The sequence below is a fragment of the Delphinus delphis genome, chromosome 3, assembly GCF_949987515.2.
Source record: "Delphinus delphis chromosome 3, mDelDel1.2, whole genome shotgun sequence".
NCBI lineage: Eukaryota > Metazoa > Chordata > Mammalia > Artiodactyla > Delphinidae > Delphinus > Delphinus delphis.
In genome coordinates this window covers 68,119,490-68,144,860 of record NC_082685.1, presented here as the reverse complement: position 1 = coordinate 68,144,860, position 25,371 = coordinate 68,119,490, and the positions used below count along the sequence as shown (strand labels likewise).

At 42.8% G+C, this 25,371-nt stretch overlaps 1 protein-coding gene across 1 annotated transcript in view; it reads left to right on the top strand.

Moving 5' to 3' along the window:
- Positions 1 to 25,371, top strand: part of MEGF10 (multiple EGF like domains 10) — a 161,389-nt gene that overhangs the window by 124,069 nt on the left and 11,949 nt on the right. Inside the window, exons 12-19 of the mRNA XM_060006961.1 lie at positions 9 to 172; positions 2,330 to 2,432; positions 15,058 to 15,204; positions 16,398 to 16,532; positions 17,059 to 17,187; positions 18,548 to 18,676; positions 20,852 to 20,980; positions 23,416 to 23,544. Coding sequence (XP_059862944.1) covers positions 9 to 172; positions 2,330 to 2,432; positions 15,058 to 15,204; positions 16,398 to 16,532; positions 17,059 to 17,187; positions 18,548 to 18,676; positions 20,852 to 20,980; positions 23,416 to 23,544 — 1,065 coding nt within the window. The remainder of the gene's footprint in view (positions 1 to 8; positions 173 to 2,329; positions 2,433 to 15,057; positions 15,205 to 16,397; positions 16,533 to 17,058; positions 17,188 to 18,547; positions 18,677 to 20,851; positions 20,981 to 23,415; positions 23,545 to 25,371) is intronic.

Sequence of the window (25,371 nt, the reverse complement as noted above, 5' to 3'; positions counted from 1 at the left end):
CGTGGCAGGCTGGCACGGGGTGGACTGCTCCATCAGCTGTCCCAGTGGCACATGGGGCTTTGGCTGTAACTTAACATGCCAGTGCCTCAACGGCGGAGCCTGCAACACCCTGGATGGGACCTGCACCTGTGCACCTGGATGGCATGGGGAGAAATGTGAATTTCCCTGCCAGGTATGACCCAACTGGGAGGGCCGGGAGGAGCTGATGCCAGAGGGTTAGCTTATTTTTGCAGACTTCATGATTTAAAGTGCCTGGTAGTGAACCAAACCATAGTGACTACTAGAAGAATTGAGGTGTTTCAACTCAGATTGGATACAGGATAGGAAAAGGAATAGATGTGGAAACTAGTTAGGCAGCTTTGTGAGAATCCCTCCCTTCCTCTCTCTCCTGGTTCCCGCCACCATTCCCCTCTGTTTTCTCTATTCTAATATACCCATATCTTCGTGGCAGCCAGTAACCAGCATTTGTCAAACACCCAGTGTATGCCTGTCAACTCTCCAAATATTGTGTTTCCATTATAATGGAAATCCTCCAGGCTTTGGGGTGGAAAGTGGCAGGACATTGAAAGGGGGTGGTGATGGTGTCACAGAAAGCCTCAGTGAGGTGGGGAAAGGTTTGGAAACAGCTGCCTTTTAACACAGATATATCTCTGAAGTAACACAAATCTCCACAGATTTCCATGGTTCAAGGCTGACTCTGTTCCCTTGACCTACTTTGGAGGCACCCATCATCAGAACCCCTGTGCCGAGTGTGCCGCAGGCCAACAGGGTGGGCAACGGGTAGTGCATTCTGTAGTAACAGCCCATTTCACTTGCTTCCTCTCACGCACGGGGCCAGTTTCCTTCCCTCTTTTCCATTGCTCTCTCTCCCTACGCTCCCGAGCCATTAAGCATTCTCTCAGTGGTGTGTGTTCTCTGCCTCCCGGGGATCATCTGATGGTGAGGTGACACCATGACCCCCTGAACTGGCCCCCTCGAGGGGGTCCTTCCACAGAGCGCTTTTCTCCCTGGGCTTCCTCCTCATTAAGTGCAGCCCATTTGGCAGCTAGAGAGCATCTCACCGGAGGCTATTCCATGCCCTCCAAACCCCTGGGACAAAGTTAGCTTAGCTTTGCCTCCTGTCATCCACCAGTGAACAGATTATCAGTGCTCTGAGGTGGGCTTGAAGATCACCCTTCACTCCCAGTCTGAGTGTGGACAAAGCAAAGCCCCCAGTCCTTTTTTTCGTATATTATTAGATGCATTAATAAATCAGCAAAGGCTGAAGATGGTTTAGTGGCTCACACTGTAGCAAAGCTAAATCCTATAAGCCAGAACAAACATTAGTAGAACCTAAAAGTGTTTTTTAAATATTTTATTTTAGTAAGCACTAGACAAATGATTATGCCATCTAACACCCACTACCTGTTTAATGCTGGTTCTCGGTGCCTCCCTGTTGGTAATTTTGCAGCTTGGTGCTGTGGGAGGTTTGTAGTACTCTCCCTCAGTCAGGACCTGGCAAAAGAGCAGGGCTTATAAATGCAGAACTTTCATTCCTCTCCCACAAACTAAATGATCACGTCCGTGAAGAGTCTCATCTCTGCTGGACCACCAACGCGGACGTGCATGTGAAAACATTAAGGTCTGGGAGGGGATGAGGGCGGGGGTGGGGGTGGGGGTGGTGCCGACACACACTGCATCCTGGCTCAGGAGGTTGAATCAGAATGTTTCATGTGGTTTCGATGGCATCATGGAGAGGAGGATGCTAATTAGGAAAAGTGACAAAAGATGTTAATTTCTCCTAGTTCTATGTATCTCATTGGCAATTTATGGAAATGAGCTTCATCATTAGAACTGTTATTTTTTAAATTTTAGGCTTTCTTTATGTGGGTCAGGGACTTCCCTTTTCACTAATGAATAGAATGCCTTGTAGGAGATAAAATGTATGTCAGTTATACCTCAATGGGGGAAAATAAATGCCCTGTAAGGAGTACTGAAATATTTTATAAAAATCTTTAGGAACAAAAAGACAATATTTTTATGAGTTGTGGCTCATGGTAAGATAAATATTATTTTAATTAATTGGCATGTTTACCTATATTTGGTTTGGCATAGTTGGTTCACCGTTCGTATGGTAGACATAAACTAAGGTTTGAGCGATTTAAAAATGCTTACCTCTTGCAGCCTAGCCTATATTTGGGGGGCCAAGAAGACATGGGAAGAGGTGATTGTAATGCACGCTGCTGAGAGGTGTTTGGGAGGGGAGGGTGCTGTTTCTGAAACGGCTGACTGAGGTCCCTCTCATCTCCCACCATGGGATTCCCATCCCTCATTGCTATCTTCCATGCAGGATGGCACGTATGGGCTGAACTGTGCCGAGCGCTGTGACTGCAGCCATGCGGATGGCTGCCACCCCACCACGGGCCATTGCCGCTGCCTCCCCGGATGGTCAGGTGAGAACCAAGGGCCACTACTTGAAATGGGAAACTACTTGAAATGGGAAACACGCCAACTTGTGCCTAGCGCTGTTCCTTGCTACTTCAGAGAAACATGCACAGGTCAACTTTTCAGAAAAAATTGAAAATATGGTAAAGTCTCCAGGAAGCGGACAAATTTTTACCCAAGAAGTATTACTGCTAGGCCTAATTAATCTGTAATCCAGGGATGACTTTTTGTTGAATCAGGCAAGAGCAATTCTCTTGAGCCTTCTGGTATGGATGTTACGGAAAAACCTGAACGAACTTTTTGGCCAACCCAATAAGCTATCAGAATTCACGTCATCAAGAAGGGAAAACTGTGAATTGCTGTGAAGAGTTTAGCAAGACCTCTGTGGTATTTTTGAGCATTGAGGAAAGAATGATTGAAATAAACCATAAGAAAATAAGTTCACCTCAGTGAGGCAAAACTATTAAATAGTTTTATGGTTAATATGCAAATATTAAAATATTTATTACTAGAAATATTTCTTACAATAATATTTGTCTTAAAAATTCATAATATGGGGCTTCCCTGGTGGTGCAGGGGTTGAGAGTCCGCCTGCCGATGCAGGGGACACGGGTTCGTGCCCCGGTCCAGGAAGATCCCACGTGCTGTGGAGCAGCTGGGCCCGTGAGCCATGGCTGCTGAGCCTGCGTGTCCGGAGCCTGTGCTCTGCAACGGGAGAGGCCACAACAGTGAGAGGCCCACGTACCGCAAAAAAAAAAAAAAAAAAAAAATTCATAATATGATTGAGGACAAATTTTCTAACCACAAGGTAGAAGTTTCTCCTTATTTATATGGCTTCTTGGTTTCAGCCAGGAAGTTTATCAAACTAACAGTGGTCTTGGGAGAAGAACCATGTTTTTACTTAGGATATATAGACTTGGGAGATGGCACTAAATGCTCAAGCAAATTGGGATCTTGCTCTTCTTTTTGATACGTCAGTTCAAGGGTGTTCTAAGAAGACAAAAGAAGACAAAAAATAGAATTTTAAACCCTCATTAAGAAAAATTACTAATGGGAATGCAATAGGAAAGTTATCAGATATTGGAAAGAATGAACTGAATATATTGATGAACATTTCTTCTGTAAGTAAATTGAAATGTTAAATGCTGATTGCCAACTTAGAGTGAAATCCTGTTAAACTGGAGACAGGATTAGAGGTAGATAAATGCACCAAAACTTTCATTTAAAATTATATTCTCATTGGAAGTCATTTGTGTGTGCCTTTGTATATATTTGTGTCTAAATATATTTGTATATATATTTAGAGAAGAGAGGGGGATTTGTAAGACAGAGCTGCTTCCATATTGGTGATTCTTCAGTATCCTCGAGAATAGTTTTTTAACTTGTCCTCTAAAAGAGAAATTGATGGTAACGAGCCCAGTATTCTCTTCAGTGATGGTTCATATTTTCAGAAGATGGGTCTTTCAGAGAAGACTCTTAGCCTGCATACCAGAGTTGTCATGTTGAGGAAATTACGAAGTGGCCTTACCTTTTAGCAAAAATGCACACAAAGAAGACTCTAGAGAAATAATAATAAGTAATGCTTATTGAGCGCTTACTGCAGGCTTACAGCTCTATGAGGTAGAAAATATTATTTTCTCCTTTTTACAGATGAGGAAACTGAGGCAAAGAAAAGTTAAGTGGCCTGACCCAGAGTCCCAGAGTCAGTAAACATGAGAAATGGGATTTGCACCAATGCTGTCCCACCGTGTAGCCAGCTCTCTTAACTTTTACACCCTACTGCCATGCATGGACTTAGTCCAAGAAGTGCTGGGGGGAGAGGGAAGTTACGCTGAGATTTATTTTCAGCATGGATGAAGACTTCTGAGAATTATATGAGAGGACCATGGTGCTCAGTGCTGATAACTAGCAACCTTTTTATAGATAGATAGGTAGGTAGGTAGGTAGGTAGATAGATAGACTCACATATCATAGAATTCACCTATTTAAAGTGTAGAATTCAGTGGTTTTTAGTGTATTCAAACAATTGTACTGCCATTACCACTATCAATTTTAGAAGATCTTCATTACCACCCCACAACAAAAACCCTATTAGTACCTATTAGCAGTCATTCTGCATTTACTCCCAACTCACCCTCCTACACCCTTCTCTCTACTCTAGGCAACCACTAATCTACTTTCTGTTTCTGTAAACTTGCCTATTCTGGATATTGTATAGATTCATATAACATGTGGTATTTTGTAACTGGATTCCTTCTCTTAGCGTATGTTTTTAAGGTTCACCCATATTGGAGCATATATCAATACTTCATTCTTTTTGACTAGCAAATAATATTCCACTGTGTGGATAGGCAACATTTTATTTACCCAGTCATCAGTTGATAGACATTTGGGTTGTTCCCACCTTTTTGGCTATTATGAAAAATACTGTTATGAACATTCTTGTACAGTTTTTGTGTGGATGTATATATTTTAGGTATACACTTAGGTGTGGAATTGCTGGGTTGTATGGTAACTCTAAGTTTAACCTTTTTAAGAACTACTGCACTTGTTTTCCAAAGCATCTGTACCATTTTGCATTCCTACCAGCAGTGTATGAAGTTTCCATATCCTCACCATACTTGTTATTATCTTTTTGATTATAGCCATCCTGGTGGGTGTGAAACCTTATCTCATTGTGTTTTTGATTTGCATTCCCTCAATAAGTAATGACGTTGAACATCTTTTCATGTATTTATTGGCCATCTGTGTATCTTCTTTGTAGAAATACCTCTTCAGATACTTTGCTCATTTTTAAACTTGCGTTATTTGTCTTTTTATTATTGAGTTGTAATATCTCTTTATATATTCTAGCTCTATGTCAGATATATAATTTGCAAACATTTTCCCTCTGTGATTATTTTTTCACTTTCTTGATGGTGTCTTTTGCCACAGAAAAGTTTTTATATTTATAAAGTTCAGTTTATCTACTTTTTTCTTTTGTTGCTTGTACTTTTGGTGTCAAATCTAAGAAACCATTACCTAATCCTAGATAACAGTGATTTATGCCTGAGTATTCTTCTAAGCATTTTATAATTTTAGCTTTTATATTCTGGTCTTTGATACATTTTGAGTTTGTTTCTATATATGGTGTGAGGTAGGGGTCCAAATTTATTCAGTTGTATGTCAATATCCTGTTGTCCCTACACCATTTGTTGAGAAGAACATTCTTTCCCCCACTGTATTGTCTTGATATCCTTGTCAGAAAGCAATTTACCGTAAATGTGACAGCAATTATTTCTGGACTCTCATTTCTATTCCATTGATATATATGCCTATCCTTATGTCAGTAACATACTCTTTTGATTGCTGTAGCTTTGTAGAAAGTTTCAAAATTGGGACATGTGAGTCTTCCAACTTTGGTCTTCTTTATCCAGATTGTTTGGCTATCCTGGGTCCTTTGAATTTCCATATGTATTTTAGGATCAGCATGTTAACTCCTGCAAAGAAACAAGGTGTAAAATTAAAGAGGATTGAATAAATAGATCCATGAGAGTAATATTGCCAACTTATCAATATTAAGTCTTCAGATCCTTGAACGCAGGAGGCCAACAGTAACCTCTGCAGTGGTGTCTCTCAGCCCTTTGGAATTTGTTGAGAGCTTCTTTGGCTTCTGGCAGGAGTAAACTGAGAAAAACTGTAGTGTGCTTGATTTCTAGTGTTTGAGAGCTACCTTGGGAAACAGGTCAAGGCTTGTGTAATAGACTTCATTTTCTGTCAATAGGAGCTACCCACAGAAACAAGGACTCCCTGGCCCTCTAATTCCTCCCTGACTTGCAAAGGCTGAGATAACTGACTTCCCAATGTGAAATTCCACCTTCCCATGTTTCTGTTTGGCTCTTAATTACTAAATGTTAAAACTACATCCCTCCAGGGATTAAACCAGATTTTGTGACTTCACAGCATTCTTGAAGTTCTCAAATGTAGTGACCAGTACTAAGTTCTCAAAGACCACAGTGAAGCAAATAGCATTTTAGCCCCCTGGCAAATTCAGAACTTAACTAACAGAGAAGTCACATCATTTGTTTTGGGCCATACTCCACCAAATCTACTTTTGTCTTATGAATATAGAGGAAATGTGAGATGTTCCTGAACACAACAGTCATTGATCAAGTATACACCTGCTTTGATGATTTAGAACAAGCCTGTGAAAAGCATGCGCTAGTATACATGAGAAGAGCAAGAGATATGATTTAGCCTGAAGCCAGCTAGAAAATGTGTTAGTTACATTCCATAGTCTGGGTCATGGGGTAAGACAAATGATCCCATCTGGCCTTAGACCTGTGGAGCTCCTGTGGGGATGCGGTGGCTTTGTCACACAACATAATCTTTTTTTTTTTTTTTTTTTCGGTATGCGGGCCTCTCACTGTTGTGGCCTCTCCCGTTGCGGAGCACAGGCTCTGGACGCGCAGGCTCAGTGGCCATGGCTCACGGGCCCAGCCGCTCCGCGGCATATGGGATCTTCCCAGACCCGGGCACGAACCCGTGTCCCCTGCATCAGCAGGCAGACTCTCAACCACTGCGCCACCAGGGAAGCCCCACACAACATAATCTTGTAATCCTCTGTCCATCTGTGACTGGTCTGCTTCTCCAAAGGGGAGGAAGTTTTGCTGCTTCATTTGTTCTATCACTTGTTGCCCACCATCTCTTTGCTTCATGGCTCCAGTGTTTAATTCCTATGGGTCTTCTGCATGGGCTGTTGGTCTGTAAGTATCTAAGACTGCTGGGAGACATTTTTTAGAGCAGTCATTCCCTGCACTCAACAGAACACACTTGTATAAGCAAACATATGTAGAGGAAAAGAAAGTTCCTGAAGTTCTGGAAAACACCCTACAGTTGGATCAAGAATTGGCTTATTTTTCTAAAAGGAAAGAAGAGTAGACTCTGTATCATGTACACAGAACACCGTTTCATTGTCAAAACTGGGTAGACTCATCATTTTTCATTACATACTTGTTTTGAGTAAGTGCCTCATAAAGACATTTCAAAATAGGAAGAAAGCTTTGCTTTTCCTTTAGATATCAGGTTCGGGGCAAAATAAGTAACCTCAGTCCAGGGAAGCAAGTGATTCTTTTTCCTTCCTCCTTATTTTGGAGATTGCTCTAGGTGAAATGTTGAGAATCACTGGAGAGGGTAGCAAGTATGTGGGATGACAGTGAGGCTTTTGTGAAGGAATCAATGAAATCTAACACAGGGACCTGGGCTCTTCCCTCGACCAAATCGTCAAGATACTGTAGAGGCACCAAATGTGCTCAGCCGCTGAGGATGGGGAGAGGCTGATCTGGCCTAGGAGTATGGATCCAGAAAGAAGGGTCAAGAGACCTTTATCCCTCTTTGCAAAGAAACTGACATACCCACATTGAGAAAGTCAGGCACTGACATGATATACTGAGGAGGTCAGCTTGCTTTCTCACCAAGGGGCTCATCACCATCCTTGTAACTTCACTCTCTTTTCTAATGTTTGACAGTCTTTTTTCTTAAAGGAAACAAGACTCTTATTTATTTCTACTATAATTGATAGTCCCATTTTTACCTAGTCATAAAATAAGTTTTCAAAATGTACTACCATAAATATTAACCAAAAGTTGCATCTGACATCCCAGATACTATTTCCAAAAGAAATGCAGCATTTTTTAAAAGAAGAGACATGCACTTTTATTATATGTTTTTAATTAAAACCTTAATTTATTGATGTGTTTAGCCAATAGGTTACTTTATCAAACAGAGGCAGATTGCATTAAAAAAATGGGAAAAAATGAAACATCAACAAGATATAGGCTGTGTCCTGGGCTCCTTCTCCCACACCTCTGCTACACACACACACACACACACACACACACACACACACACACACTCTAATAAAATGAGACTGCCTCTTCAAAATCATTATTCTGAAATTCCAGGTGTCAGTGAAATATAGTTAGGTGTATGTGTGTGTGTGTATGTGTGTTTCCAGAGTAGTGGAGTGATATGCTTTATAAAGTTTTTCCCAAAAACAGAAACACGCTGATGTTTTTTTTTTCCCCTTCCTTTCTGCTCTGACTTCAGTCAGCTACATCACCTCTTTGCTGAGTGTTACAGCTAATCAAGATTTCATTCCAGCTGTCTGGGAGGATATGCAGTCTGCAGGCTGGTTCCCGACCCTGGCTAAGATCACTGTCACCTGGGAACTCCTTTAACTCATATATTCCTGATCCCCACTTCACACCTACTAAATGACAGTCTGGAGGGTGCATGAGGAGGAGGATGGAGCCATTGCCAGCCCATAAAGTGCCGTTCAGACAAATTTGGAAAAGATTTGGAATTCCCTCAGGGTGTGCTTCTTGGTGGTAGAAAGCAACGAGCTGGATTTCTGCTCTAACTTAGCCCTTTAGCCAGGGGCTCTTGTGCAGTGTACAACCTGCACAACCTTACCTGTTGGCCCTGTCTGTTATTTAAAAAGTTACCCCGGTAATTGCAGGGGCAATTACCCATCTGTGGGTTGGCTTCTGCTCTACCTTGCTACTCTAGTGATTGAAGAGGTTGGAGTCCATGGGAGCATTTCTGCGACAGAAAACCTCATAGCCAGTGGCAAAAGACTAGAGGAGGCTTAAAGATACATTCATTCCGGAACAAAAAAGTTAAATGCTAAACTGAGAGAAAGGAGATTAAGATGCCAAAGCAAAGTCTAGGAGCCTTAGGATAGAGAGTGGGACTAGCAAGGCGTGGATAATGATGAGGAGGGGAAAGGAGAGTAGGAAGAGAGGTGGGGTGCTCGTCTGAGCTCAGCCAGGAAGGGGGGCACTGGAAAGAGGAAACACTGCAGGCAACTTCATGAGAAGAGGCCAGCTTTTCTACTCTTTTCAGCAAGCAGAACCAGGCCTGCAGTGGTCCCAGCACCTCTCCAGAAGGACAGTCCCCCTTTCTAAGTTTCCACACACACACCGAGTTTGACCAGCTGAGTAAGGGAGCTGCTGCTTCGGACACTGATCGGTGATGCCTGAATTGTCATAGTAAGGGGAGACCCAACTTTCTTTGTCAAGTGACATAGAAGTGCAAATTCAAGTGCACATGAGTTTTAATCAACGTGCTTTGCACCCAATTAGCCACAAGTGCAAATGACTCGTTATTTGACCCTTTAAGATATTGGGGCAGGAGGGTGGGAAATGTTTAGCACATGCATATGTCTGTCTGTCACATGGTCTTGGGGGAGGGAGTAATTTAAAAGCAGAACATGGGGTCCCTAAAGTGAGGGTGGAGGGAGGGGCTCGCCCTCCCAAAAGAAAGGCTGTTGTAAAAGCCAAGCTTCCAGATCCCTAATCTGCCTGGCATTCCGTTCTGTTTGCTTTTATCTGGGCCCGGACTAAGGCGGGCCATGCTCTCTGGTGTTTTGTGTTGCCACTGCAAATACAAACATCTCTGATTTACATTATTTATTTATCAAGATTTTTTTTCAACTTGGCTACCAATATAGCAGTTCCTTCTTCCTTTAACGTTTATGGTATCGAAAGAGAAAAATTTGATTTAACAACCATTTATTGAGTATCTCCACGTTGTATGCAACCGCAGTGCTTCGGTGCTAGGAACAGGAAGATGAGGTGGCACCGGCTCCTGGCCGGCAGGAAGACATTCATGACTCTCAGGGAAGGCATTGTGTGGGCAGAGGTGGATAGGCCAGGGAGTCACTTGTCTACACTGCCATACGCCTCTGCTTCAGGTGTCCAGAGGATTAGAAAAGCAGAGATAATGTTATGACTAAATAATTTAGTTCCTCTCTCCTATAATCACCAGGCCCAGTGATTGTTAACAAATCTCACTCTTTGCTCTAATAGATATTTAGTAGCTCATTGCTCGGGAACAAGACATCAAATCAAAATCATTTCCTTCATTCATTAACGCCCCAAATATTGCAATACTTGTGTGAGGAATATAAACAATTAAGTAAGACAAGGAGTTTGGGTTAGATCTCTGAGAGGGGAAATAATGACACCCCAGATGATTTATTTACTGCATTCATGCCATCACAAATGCCTAGTGAATGCTGATTTCACGTGGAGACCGTGGGCATAATGCATCAGGCATTAAATGCACGAACATTTCTTTAGAGCTGCTTAGCTGAAGTTTATCACGATCACTCAGCCATTGCCTAGCAACTCGTGAAGGCTGTCAAAGAGCTCTTTGTCCTCAGTCCTGGCAAAAACAGTCCCGCACAGACCTCCTTATCAGTGTTAGAACATTATCAGGAAAAAATGCTTCCATTGAACTAGAGAGTCCTGCAAATTTAAAGATATCCCCTTCCGATTTTGTCCCTTCTTCCAAATAGTGTAGGAAGTTGTTTCCTGAATTAACTCGTATTAAAGCCTCTATCTGTACTTTGATAAACATTCCAAAAGAATTTCCTTAAGATGTCCCATAATTCTTCTATTGCTTTATAATCTGCACTAACATTTAAAATCACACACCTAAGCTCATCAAAGTCTGTCTTGCCCAAAATAAGCAGAGCAGACATTTCCGCCCCCTTAGCTGGGAAGAGTCCCCATTTTAGGTACACAAAACATTCATGTGTTGGGCTTCCTGGTTTGAGTGCTCTTCTCGTAACTTCTTCGGAGAAGCAAAGAATGATATGGTTGCTCCATACAGTTGGAAAATGGTTCTGAATATTATGTTGAAAAGAGGAACTGTGCTTATTGACTCATTCAACAAACATTTATTTAACACCCTCCATGTGCTGGGCACTGCAGTGAACAAAAGCAGGCATCATCCGTCTCTCCCTCACAGAGCTGCCAGAATTCCTAAACTACCCTGGATGGAATATGGGCGGGGGGATGGTCTTTCATCTGCATTCTCTCCTGCACCTCTGTGGAATTCATCTTGCCCCCAGGTGCCATTGATTTCATTCAAGACCTTGTCATTTTTATCACTTTTTACTTGGGTAACCCAAAATAGCCACCTGACATGTCTTCTTTCTTCCAGGCTCATCGTCTTCAAACCATCATCTTCCCTCCTACAAAGCACAAATCTAACCATGCCTCTCTCCTACTTAATTGTCCATCTGGTCTCTGTTAACACCAGGAGGAAGCTCATACTCCACAGCATGGCATCCTTGGCTCTTCCCTATGTGACCACTGCCTGCTGCCCCGTTGCCTTCCCTGCTTTTCCCAGCACCAATTTCAGCTGTCCCCAACACTTGTGATTTCTGAAGGATAGACACATACTTCTTAGGGCATGAACCTTGCACCCACCATTCTGTTAGCCTGGGACCCTCCTCCACCTTCACAAGGTAACTCCTTCCCTAATCATGATCCCCAGACAGGGTTGGATATGCCTGTTCTGGGGCCATCATCACTCTAGAATTGGAGGTCTTTCTTAGAGAACCTTTCACGAGCAAGCCAGCAGTTTCTAGACCCCTTGAATGTTTATTGAGCTGAATTCTCTTTTCTGTCTTTGACAAACAAGGAAAGAAAAAGACGTCTTATAGCACTCCAGCAAGGTTGGCAAAGAGTAGGATAAGAACAATGGAAATAATTAAGGAATAAAACACATACACAAATACACACACACACACACAAAACACACAGCCCCTCCCCCTCCCCCAAAATGGTTAAAGCAAACTTACAATTCCCTATCCTGGAGAAAGTTTCATTGCAGGGTTAGCCCTATATGGAGGTCATATCAGTGGCCATATACCAAGTGTGACCTAGAGAAGCACTTACCTCAGTACTACCTCCTAAATTTCAGTCAGCCTTACTGCCTGAAACTCCACAGCTAGAGATTTATTTCTTAGGCTTCTAACATGTGTGCTGTCTTAAAATACTAATATTTTCTAGAGAAGATAACACCTCAGCAATGATACATTTATCTTATCTTTTTCTGACTGTAGGATGAAATGAAAGATAACAGGAGGGCATAGAGGTCCAGAGGGGAGGAATAGCAATAGGAGAAAATGGTGCAGCAAGAGGAAAAAAGACAGCTTCATGCTTTTTTCCTGGAGTTGCCCCTTGACTGAAACATGCTTTATATTTGTCTCCAAATAGATTTGGCATTAATATCTGCAAAATGATGACTCACTTTTACTAGTGATAGAGAAAAAAAAAAAGGAATTGAATTTTTAAAGCAAGTTGGTAATAGAATTGTTATAATTTACTTGCCAAGGAAAGACTTCTTTGCAGCCCTAAAATAAAAGTTATCTAAATGTAAGCTTGGTTCTGTTGAAATATGCTCATATGATTGGAGACAGAAGGCTTGATAGATGATCTCTAGAATTCCCTGTGATTCTCTGGAAATGAAATGACGGGTAAATCATGTGAAAAAAAGCTTATCTTTGCAATGGATCTCCTTGCTATATCAGGGGCCTTGTTACTTCTATGAAAATTACCTAGATAAAGTTGATTGTAACGGACGGTTATGTTAACCAGCTGGACAAACCTACTAGAGAAGAGGAAACAGATATGAGATAAAGGATCACTTTATTCTGATTTGCCAATCTGCCCTGGCGTCGTTTTTCTTGACATGCTTTGATTGAGAATGTGCTAATTAATACATAAATCATGATAATCTCTAATGTGAAAAAGCAGCATATGCTTTTTGATCGAAAGTGTATTCCATCTTAACTGCATTTATTGTCATGTAGAGATTTGGTAAGTAGTTGATAAACTAAATCACCATAAATGGCTAAATCTCCACCTCCTGCAAACGCCTGTCCCACAAAAAAAGTGTCAAAACTCAGGACTAATTTTCAGGATGATTTTCAGATTAACCAGATAATCATTCAGCTTCCACTTCTTTAAAATCCTAACTTGGATTTGCCTGGGTATAGCTCTAGACCAAAATGGCCAGGGTCGTCTGGATCTCTATGAAGCAGGTGTCCCATATTAGCTGCTGCTAAATAGGAGTCCTGGCTCACCATCAGAGCTCAGGACTTGAACTTGAATAGAGAGTGAAGCCTGTAGCGGGTTACCTTTATGGGTACTTCTTTCAAATTTGGAAAACAAACTTTAGATTTGCAGCCTCTTTCAAAGTGGTTTGCTCCTCAATCCGTTTGATGCTTCTGCCTAGTAGAGCTATGAGTCAAAACACCAGCTAAGGCTCTGGGGCAGCCTTAGCACACTTGGGGAACATAGCATTTGCAATTCCATCTCAGTTTTTCGAACGAGATTTGAAAGAAAGATCAAATATTTGTGAACTCAAGAAAGAAAATATCATAGTAGGCCAAAATTCCACGTTTTATTTCATGAGGAACACTTAAACCCCAATTGGCTTCTAACAGGCCTGCTTGCCTTTCTTCTGCCAGCAGCCAAGCTAAAATAACAGTCTGTTGTAAGTTCAAGCGAAACACAATGAGGTCTGTGCTTTTTCATGCCTACTTAACAGCCTGTACCATGCAGAAGACTTTCAGATAGAGAAAAACAGGAACAGTCAAAAGTGGAGTTATTTCAGCAGAAATGACTGGCCACCAGTTAGCAACGTTCACTTTATGGTTTGGGGCTGCTTCTGTGTTAAGGTTTGGGCCATGGTAACTTTTCTCCTAATCAATTTAGGAGCAAAAACTTTAATACAAAACAGGGCCTTGTCAGCCTCCTTGGTGCGGGCGGAGTTCGTGTTCTGGAATCGTCAGAGTGGGAGTGGGCTTGTTCCTACTGTGTTTTCACTTGGTCTGAGGCCAGCAGTCTCCAGTTCACTCCTAATTATAACTCATTCTTCTTGCCTCTCAATGCAAGGAGCATTTCTTTGAGTTGTAAAGTATTCTGACTTACAAGAAAGAGCCCCCTGTGGCATTTCGAATACAGATTTACAAAAGAAACTTCCATTTATTTCAAATAAAACCTGGCTTTATTTTTATTTTTTGCAACTTTGGATTTTCTTTGTTTCCTTTAGGCATCTGTTCACTCATAACTGACTCTAAAGTTTCTCTATTTCCAGATTGAGAGTTAAACACCTGCATATGGGTTCATAATAATCAATAGCTTAGACAACAGCTATGAGTAACTTCATTTGTGATATTCTGCCTGTGTCTCCCCAATGGCAGATTAAATGTTTAAAGAGGAATTTCGTGGCACAGATTAGTATATCTTTCTGTCTTGCACACTGTATTTTCAAAATATTTTAAGACTGTGTTTATTTGTTTGCTCCAGGGGAAGATTTTCTTTACGTAACACAATTTAACCACCTTTTGCTTCACCTTATCTTTTTACACTTTGTCCATTTCTCCATAAAAACAAAGAATGGGGAAGGGAGGAAGTTGCCGGAGGCTAAAGGATATAGTATTTTTTATAAATTTTGCCTTCAATAGACAGAGCCCTTGGGCTTCTCCTCTGCTGTCTCCTCCTAAAGAAGAAAAATCAGTATAACAAAGATGTTCTATTTCTTCTCCTTTATGATGCCACAGAAAACAGTTCTGGGATTATTTTAATGTTATGACGACATGATATATGATCCAATATATGATGATGTATTGATGTGTATAAGTGGATTTTAAGCCTTGCATCATCCCCACTCACTGCTGCCCGTGATACCTCAGAGTCGATACGGTGACCTTGGTCCTGGTCTCTGACTCATCATCCCAGGCGCCCGCCCCAATGGCTTCTCACTCAGCCTTGCCCGTGTGCCTTGTTTCAGGTGTCCACTGTGACAGCGTGTGCACTGAGGGACGCTGGGGCCCCAACTGCTCCTTGCCCTGCTACTGTAAAAACGGGGCTTCGTGCTCCCCCGATGACGGCATCTGTGAGTGTGCACCAGGGTTCCGAGGCACCACTTGTCAGAGAAGTAAGTGTCTTGTTAGACGGCGGTTTCCATCTTCCCTTCTCAGATCTCTGTGTACAGAATCCTGATCTCTGTCCCACCCCTCAATTCATAGAAGTGTTCTGTTGCAGTCGAGGGCAGGGGAGAGTGGCGTAGGTCACCCTGTCCTTTGCAGAGCTGGCCTCACTCGATAGCCCTTCCCCAAAGGCTTCATTCTTTCCAACCTTCAGGACTAACCTAACAGATGGGGCTTTAGCCATTTCTTCTGAGGAATGATTTCATTGCCTCGTTGGCATCATCATCAGTTTCTTGATCCCGCCTTAAATCTTGCAAATGGTGTTCCAGAAATCCATTGACCTGTAACTATTTTATTCAACCATTTTGGCATTGGCCTTACCTCAATTACCAGAAGTCAACATCAGCCAAACTTTGCGGCAAGTCATACGTCCTTCTAGTAGTCTGAAAGCCAGTGCTCGGGGGAAAATAGGATTGCAGAGCTCAAAATGGGGGCTGATGACATTGGTCAACAGAATTTTTGAGTTAGGGAGTGATCCATAAGATTTCCCTCAATCTTTTAGTAAATGTAATCAAGAAAGGAATATATGACTAATTGTAAGATACATTATTCTATTTTTTTGATTATGATTTTTTTTGCATTAAGGGTTCTATGCTGTCATTCTATACTTAAATCCAAATAATGTCTTGGGAAGCGCCTACTTATAAAGCATTTTGCTTTTTCACTTTTCAGTCACAGTCGTTAACCTGGACCATTTTGAGGAGGAACAATCTTTTAATTCTGACTGTAGATCTATTTATTGCCAGAAATGACTCTTAAAGAATAAAGGATTAACGCGTGGCTTGAAAGTATTTATTTGGGCCTTGTTAGTGTTTAGAATTTTATTTATTTAATTTATTTGCTCAACAAAAATTCCTCAAGCCCCTGCTCTATGCCAAGCTTCGAGCTAATTGGGGCCATAAATGGGAAAATAAAGAGAACTAAGACATTTTGCCTGCCCTGAAGCAATTCAGAGTTTACTGGCTTCTTTTCATTATTAAAGAGTGCCCTCATTCCTTTTGTTGTTGTTTTATACTTGGAAAATTCTCAGTATCACTAAAAAGAATTTTTTTTTTTTTACCTCAAACTTGAACTAGATCCTTATGTGGAATAAGAGAGAAACACATCTCCGGGAAGATAACTATTTCCTTTCTGTTTTCAGTCTGCTCCCCTGGTTTTTATGGGCATCGCTGCAGCCAGACGTGTCCACAGTGTGTGCACAGCAGTGGGCCCTGCCACCACATCACAGGCCTGTGTGACTGCTTGCCTGGCTTCACAGGCGCCCTCTGCAATGAAGGTAGGGTGCGCAGGCTTTGGGAGAAATACGTGGTGGTGAGCACGCCCCATGCAGCCTGTCCTCAGGCTTCCCAAAGGACACGTGCGTCTTCAGCTAGCAGCTAGCGGTGCCTTCTGGTATGCTGTGGCTGCAGCTTCTGTAAATATGACTTTGAGCTTTGGAAAAGCTGGCTTGCCAATCCAGCACAATCTCTTTATTCTCTGAGCTGTGCTACTTTTCAGTTTTAATTGGAAACAGCCTTCCATGAAAAATCAATATGAGGAAGGATTTTGACTCCCTGAGCAAGGAGCCAGGAAGATTTCTAGAAATGTGGTGATGTCTCCTGATTTATGTTGCCTTAATGAGGGTCTTTGGCTTCAGATGTTTGTAAAAATGAGCTCATTCAGGATGAGGGATGCTCTTGAGTAGAGGCAGCTACCAAATGGACGGCTGGGTTGATGACCTTTAAAGTCATTTCCTATCCTGAGTCTAGGGTTCTGTGAGATGAGATGTAATTGTGAGTTTCTGACCTATGATTTATTCACAGTGTGTCCCAGTGGCAGATTTGGGAAAAACTGTGCAGGAATTTGCACCTGTACCAACAATGGAACCTGTAACCCCATTGACAGATCTTGTCAGTGTTACCCAGGTTGGATCGGCAGTGACTGCTCTCAACGTAAGTCTTGTTTGGGAACAACTGATAAACCATTTATTTACATTTGTTTTCAAATTCTTTAGGATTGAAGTATGAGTACTTAAATAATCAAGAAAGACTATATGAATAATTATAGGATATGTTATTTTAATTTTTAAGTGGCTTTTTTCCCCTCAGTAAGAGTTCTATGCAGTGGTCCCGAATTTAAATCCAACTCATGTCTTGGAAAGAACCTAAATAGGTAGCACTTTGCTTATTCACTAAAATGATTCTTCATTTGTAAAATGAGGGTCTTGTACTCAGAAAATCCATTCAGAAGTTCATTCCAGACTTCAAGTGTCAGCTATGATTTTTCCCTTGCTCTTGGGCAAAAATGGTACACACAATTATGGGAGAAAATTTTTTCATTTTTTAATTACTTCATATTTATTTATTATCTTCTTGGGGCCATATTCCCTACTGGGTAACCATATAGAAACTGTGTTTCTTCTTTTAAGTAGTTCTTGAAGTGTTAGTATGAATAAAAAGTACTTCTTTGGTATATCAAATCATTTGACCCCATAATTTTAAATGTTATTTCACAGATACTTTATCTGAGGTTCTGATTGCTCTTCAGTAGGTGATGACCCCTAATGATTTAATCTGACTATTTTCTGCTTTGTCCAGTTAAGTGTTTTTACAGTAAACCAAGTCTTACAAACACATGGGAACCTTCACATTTAAAACAAGCCACTAGGGACAGTTCTAGAGTAGAGTGACACGTGCAGGTTTAGACATCACAGAGGTGAATTATATGACCTTGGGTTCCTTAACTTCTCTCGAGTCACACCATCTTGTGCATATGGTCTCTGCTCAAATGTCCTCTCCTCAGAGAGGCCTTCCATAAAGGAGTAGCCCCCATCATTCTTGGCCCCCTTTCCCTATTTTATTTTTTCTTATAGTCCTTACTGCCCTTATTTTTTTGGCTGGCTGGGTGATTGGTTGGTTTGCCTGCCTCCCCTACTAAACTACAAGCTTTCAGAGGGTGATCTGGATCTTGTCTTGTTCTCTGCTATCTCCCCTGAGCCTAGAACAGTGCTGGGCATATATAGGTCTCAATGTGCATTTGTTAAATAACTAAATCTGTAAATTTGGAATGATGTTTACTCTGCCCACCTCGCCCTGCAGTCTGTGTACGAATACCATGTCCGTCATGATGGCTGCTGTCGCCATCAGCATTACCATCGGAATTGAGACTGATGTGGAGCATGGTCTTTCTCAGTCCCTATGCTCACTGCTGACCTGTCACACGCGAGGAGCTGTGTAAGGCGGGTGGGATCCTCTCTTCGGGGTACTGGCCTCAGGACTCTCACAGAGCTCTCCATGCATGCTGTGCTTTCAGCCTGCCCACCTGTGCATTGGGGTCCCAACTGCATCCACACGTGCAACTGCCACAACGGGGCCTTCTGCAGCGCCTACGATGGGGAATGCAAATGTACTCCGGGCTGGACGGGGCTCTACTGCACTCAGAGTAAGTGGCATGCCTTCGGAGGCTCTCCAAGGGGGGGCCCACCCCAGGGGACACGGCCCTGCCCTGCGCATGCATGAGCTGAGCTCCCCAGGGTTCCTGGCTTTGGAGGGTTTCGTCACCCAGTGACCCTGAGACGTCTAAATTCCTCTAGGCAGTTAAGAGATACCACGTTCCAGGTTTGCTGTCCCTGTGTCGTATCAGGACACTGAGGTGGAGCGATGCTATAAGTGACGGTGTGCAGCTTCTTTCACTTCTCTCCTTTCATCAGGCCCTATTTACATGGCTCAGATTCCCTGTCATTAATTCTGGCAGCACAAAGGTTAGGATAAGTGGCAGTGATTAGAAAGGAAGTGAAGACAACAAGCCTCACTGCCTGACCTAATGTGTGCTCCTGGAGAAGACCAATTCTGTGGGTCTTGAATTTTAGCGAGCTCCGGAATCACCCGGCTGGCTGGATAAACACAACTGCTGGCCCTGCTCCCAGAGTGTCTGATTCATTAGGTCTGGGGTGGGACCTGAGGATTCACATTGCTAACAGCCTTCCAAGGGGTGATGTCAGTCTGGCATCATGCTTTAAGAACCACTAGTTCTTTTTTTCCATTTTATGTCACACAATGTCTTCACTGTCTCTTCTTCTATGAGGTTTTTAGCGTCATAGGGTATAATGTACAAAGTACTCCACAGCTCAGTACTGTTGGGATAAGAAGACTGATCTCTGCCCTCTTGTCTTCAGTGGAATAAAGGAGGCAAGACAGGAAAGCATGTATTATGGTGATCAGTAATAATAATATATAATTTTAAATCACGGAAATGAGCTGAGGAAGAAAGATGGGTCAGAAATCAGTCAACTCTTATTTAATACTAATTAGAGAACATAATTAGAGAACAGACTGAACAAGTCTTTTGGAAGTTTCTAGAAGGGGGTGTAGACCTTGAGCCGTGATTTGAAAGGAAAAATTGACGAGGAGGGAGGTTGTCTCAAGCATATTCTGCCAAGATTGTATATATAGAAAGTTTTTCAGCTCTTCAGAGAAAAGAAAAAGGAAAAGTTATTGTGCATAATTCTAAAATTAGGACCTGCTTCAATCAGGAGACCTTTTGAAGTAAAAGTAGCACAGCACAGTGGGAAGAACATGGGGTCTGGAGCCAGACCTCCCCGTGTTTGTATTGTAGCCCTGCCATCCTGCCATTTGCTGGCTGTGTGACTTGGGCTCAGTTTCCATCCATAGGGTGAGACTATCTATCCCTGTGTTTCTGGGTTATTGAAAAGATTCAATGAGAGGATGCAGGAAAAGAATCTGGCACAGAGTAGGTGCTGGATAATTATGTGGAAATGATGTCATTGCATGCTGGCATCCATGCTCTGCCTCTGTTTCTTGAAAGTTGAGCTTTCGTTAAAACTTCTGTAAGAAAAAGGGAAGATTAAAAAGCACATGTGATGCTTGGAAACAGCCGTTGAGCAGCCCGCATTGAAGTTTTCTTGATGGCAGAGAGCCCTGAAACACTCTTGCAGGGCAGCTGCTGGCCCAGGAAAGCCTATAGGGCTTGTGCATGTTCTCAGCCCAAAGGCCCCAGTAGGCTGGGTCTTGAAAATTGTGCAGCAGTAAGAAGGCTTATTGCTTTTTTTAGCAATGCACATATGAATTGCAGGTTTTATTAAGATCAGAATTCTACCACACATCTTTGCTGAAGAAGATACTATTACATAAGAGAGTAACAGAGGAGGACAGGGCTAGTAGCAGATTTGGAGACATTCTGTACTATAAGTAAAAGCATGTAGGTAATTTTAACAAAGTACTCATTTCAGTCCATGGAATTTGAGTCCAGGATTCTAGTAGTTGACTGAAAAACATGAAAGGAAATGTCCCCGGACTTCCATGGGGTTGATGGAATGATTTGTTAGAAGATACCAGCTTGCCTCCAGGGATACCAGTGATGGTTAAACCGCCCCAGGCATGGAACTGCTCTTCTCCCTGCTCTTGAAGTACAAGTTCCTCCCAAGAGCTCCATCTTGGGACTTCAAAGAAGCCGTTGTGAGAAGCTGCGATGTGCTTTATTCTCTTTATTCTCTCTCTACGGGCTCAGCGTCCTTCAGGTTCAAACAAACATGTTGGAGGCGGAGCTGGGTTTCTCCTCAGCGGGCTCTTGACTCTGCTGTCCTTCCTTCTCGCACAGGATGTCCCCTGGGCTTCTATGGAAAGGACTGTGCATTGATATGCCAGTGTCAAAACGGAGCTGACTGCGACCACATCTCCGGACAGTGTACTTGCCGCACGGGCTTCATGGGGAAGCACTGCGAGCAGAGTGAGTGTGAGAGCGAGGCATCTCTAGGCGCTGTTATTTCCCCTAGAACTCCTGACGATGCGAAGGCAGGACCCACAGCTTTGAGGTTGTTCCGCCTGATGGCTGGTCCCTTAACAGTGCGGTTGACTTCCTTCCCCTCCCAGAGACCCCGCTACCTTGGGATTCTTGCTGGCTGTCCTTGTCCTCAAAATTCTTCTGAGGACCTGATCAGCGCTCTGGGTGGAGGGGGTGTGGCTACAAGGATGAAGACAGAATTCAAGTTTTCCATCTGTTCATCCTGGCTCTTTCTCCCTCCCCTTCTTATTTTTGGAATGTGGCTGCTCAGAGCTTTAAAAGAGGCAGTCAGGCGTTCCTCACGGCAGAGGCAGTGCCAGGGTCTCGCAGTGGAGGGGTGTGCGTTCGGTAGGGCCAGGTTGGGTGCACCGGGGCAGAGGGGCTGGGAGCCCAGTGCCAGCCCCGCCGTGGGGGAGGGGTGAGTCCGTGCAAACACGGCCATGCTTTTGACAACCTTCTCTTGATAGTACTTTTATACCGTTTCCACTAACTACTCCTCATCTGAGTATTAACAACCTTCCAGACAATATATTGCCTTCAATTTTTTTGTTGTAAAAATCCCACTCAGGGAGCATATACTCTATTGGAATTCCCCATCCTTATGGTTCCATTTCTACCCCAGCAGCTGTGCATCTGCTCACAGGGCTGTAAGAACATTAGCCTTAGACTGAGTATTTCAAAGTAGTTTATCGTTCCCTTCCTCTGTGACTTTCATTCAATGTTCAAGATGAATAAATCAGGTCTTAGGGCCGTATGAGGCTCACTCTTTCACCATAAATGACAGGAAAGGTGCAGGATGTTTACATCCTGCTTACAGAGTGTGTGCTCTTGAGGATGCAACAAAGATTACATGGCTGTAGGAGCAATGTGGCCTGGAAAGGTTGATCAGCAGAGTAGGACTTTGGCAACAAAGCACTACTCTCCCTCCACGACCCCTCCCCAGAACCTCACAGCACCACTGGACAGCCAGATTTGCCTGGCTGTCTATGTGCCAAACTCTAGAATATATCTGCCTATCCTCCCATCTAGTAAATAACAAGAGTGACATCCAGGAATCAGCCTGGACAGAGATGGCCCCATTTTAGTTTTGCACTGCTAGTTCATTTAATCATGAAACAGATACTGAGTCCCACAGTTGCCTGCACACTGCTTTGTGTATATAAATATTATGTGTATGTGTATAAATGTCTAAACATATATACACATACATATATGCCTAGAAACCAGAATAGGCTCTAAACTGACTTTCACTTGAATGCCAGAATGGTTATGGGCTTATTAAATAAAAACATTTTAAGTGCTTCCGTGATGACTCTGAACATCAAATTAAAATGTCCTGGGGCTTCCCGGGTGGCGCAGTGGTTGAGAGTCCGCCTGCCGATGCAGGGGACGCGGGTTCGTGCCCCGGTCCGGGAAGATCCCACATGCCGCGGAGCGGCTGGGCCCGTGAGCCATGGCCGCTGAGCCTGTGCATCCGGAGCCTGTGCTCCGCAACGGGAGAGGCCACAACAGTGAGAGGCCCGCGTACCGCCAAAAAAAAAAAAAAAAAAAAAAAAAAATCAGAAAAAAAATGTCCTTATTTTTGGAGACTTTTCCTAATGCTCATGTGTAAATAGAAACCCTGTGTCTGACAGAGAGCTCTGATAGTAATAGCACATTGCCCCCTGCTGCTCACTTTACAAAAAACATCAGTATTTTGTCATGATAATTTTTACATTTAACATGCCTAGTATATTCTTTGAAATTCATGCCCAACTCCTTTACAAGTTTCTACATCATAAAAATCTCACTATTTTAGTCTCTCAGTCTTCAACCTGCAAATCCAAATTTTGAGCCTTTCTGTGGTAAATGAAGTTCTTACCTAGAAAATTAACAAAGCTTGCCCTCTCCCTCTTCCCCTGCTCCCAGCTAATCCAAGTCAGAATGTGCTGTCAGGAGGCTCCTAAACCTACAGTTAAAATGTACATGTTCTCAAAGAAGCATCTCTAGTTTACACTTTTCAGTGTAGTCCCCTTCTATCCCATAGTTTTGCCTGGTGGAGTCATCTCAGATTGCCCTTAGTGATGATCTTCATCAGCTCCATTGGGGTTCCACAGACACTCTACAAACCTCCATCAGGGAAGTGGGTACATACAATAGAACCTGAAAGTGCCGAGAGCCGTGACGAGGACCTCAGTCTCCGGCCCTGTGCTGCCTGGCCTGTGAGTCCCAGCATGACTCGGCACACCAGCCAGCTCTAGGACACCCTAGGTGGTACAAGTCTCCTTGGACAGGGATCCCCTGGAAGGGCTGGCCTCCAGGCACACCAGATCATACAGTAAGACCCTTGCCCCAGGTTCCCAAGGCTGGAGAGCTACATTGGACTCTCATCTTCTTCTCAGAGTGCCCTGCAGGAACATATGGCTATGGCTGTCGCCAGATATGTGACTGTCTGAACAACTCCACCTGTGACCACATCACCGGGACCTGTTACTGCAGCCCAGGATGGAAGGGGGCACGATGTGATCAAGGTAAGGATGCTAGTAAAGGATACTTACTCAGATGAGGACCCTAAAGCTGAAAGAAGTTGAGTGATTTGCCCAAGTTTACATATATCTAGAATATGTTAGTGTTTTGATACCAGGTTTGTCTGATTCCAAAGCTCATGAGTTTTCCACTGTGCCTACAATTTTTTTCAGCTTTATTGAAATATAATTAACCTGTAAAAAGCAACACACATATATATATAATTATACTGTATATATGTATACACACACACATATATATATAAAACACATATGTACAACACAAAGTATACAACTTGATAAAATCTGATGTATGTATACACCCATGAAACTATCACCACAATAAAAATAATGAATACATCCATCAGCCCCCCAAAGTTCCCTCCCTGCCACCACTAGGTCCCAGGCAATCACTGATCTACTTTCTGTCACTATAGATTCGTTTGCATTTCCTAGAATTTCATATACGTGGAACCATACTGTACTCTTTTTTGTCTGATTTTGTTTATTTGGCATAATTAGTTTTGAAACATGTTGCTGTGTGTATCAATACTTCCATTCTTTTTATTGCTGAGTAGTATTCTATTGCGTGGATATACTGTAATTTGTTGACCCATTCATTCACCTGTGATGGACATTTGGATTGTTTCCAGTTTTTGGCTACTGCAGGTAAAGCTGTTGTGAACAGTAGTGTGTCAAGTCTTTGGGGACATAGGCTTTCATTTCTCTTGGGTAAGTTCATAGGAACAGAAGGATTGGGTACTATGGTATGTGCATGTGTAGCCTTTCGAGAAACTTGTGCCTGTGGTTTTTAACTAGGGTGTATATCACAGTCACCCGGAACTACCTGCAATAGACATAGTCAGTCCTACTTGGGCAGTTCTGATTCTGGGGTGGATGGCTCCCTTGAGAAAGATGGTTCTGAAGCATGGCCTTCAGAGAGCTCCTAGCACATGTGGTGCTTTCTCTATGTCATAAACACATGGGCTGTAAAGGCTTCAGAAAATTCATGTAGTGATGTAAGTGAAGTCATCTTAAACAGTAAACTATGTGGGTATTCCTATTTAACTTTCTTTCATAAAATAACTTGGACACGCTCATGATTTGTATTTGACCATCATAACAATACAATGTCATATTCCACAATAACATTGTTGTTACAAATACATTGTAATCACACTCCACTGGCCTTGGTGCCTGCCTTTTGGGGCAGGCTGTCTTATAAGGTCTAGCATCTAGAATCATAAAGTCATAGGGACATTTGAGCTGGAAGTACCTTCATGGAGGCCATGAAGGATGTATTCATTATTTCCTCTTTTACAGATGATGAAACTGCAGCCTAAGAGCTTAAGGGAAAGTTCAGAATGTATGGATCCATTTTTTTAGATGCCAGGTTTCTTGATTGTCAGCCCCACTTGTGCCTTCACTTGATGGAACTCAAGGAAGAACTATGTAAAATGAAATTTTGAATTTTAATGAGTAAGGTTTTAGGGTGATGTTACCAGGTATTATTGGGACAGACCTTTCTGTCATAGAAAATACCTCATAGAACATATCTTTTGTGGTAAAAGGCTCATTGAAATTAGGACAAGACAGATCTTGATCTTGGGCTAGATTTTTTTTTTTTTTTTTTTTTTGCCGTACGCGGGCCTCTCACTGTTGTGGCCTCTCCCGTTGAGGAGCACAGGCTCCGGACACGCAGGCTCAGCAGCCATGGCTCATGGGCCCAGCCACTCCACGGCATGTGGGATCTTCCCGGACTGGGGCACGAACCCGTGTCCCCTACATCGGCAGGCGGACTCTCAACCACTGCACCACCTTGGGAAGCCCTGG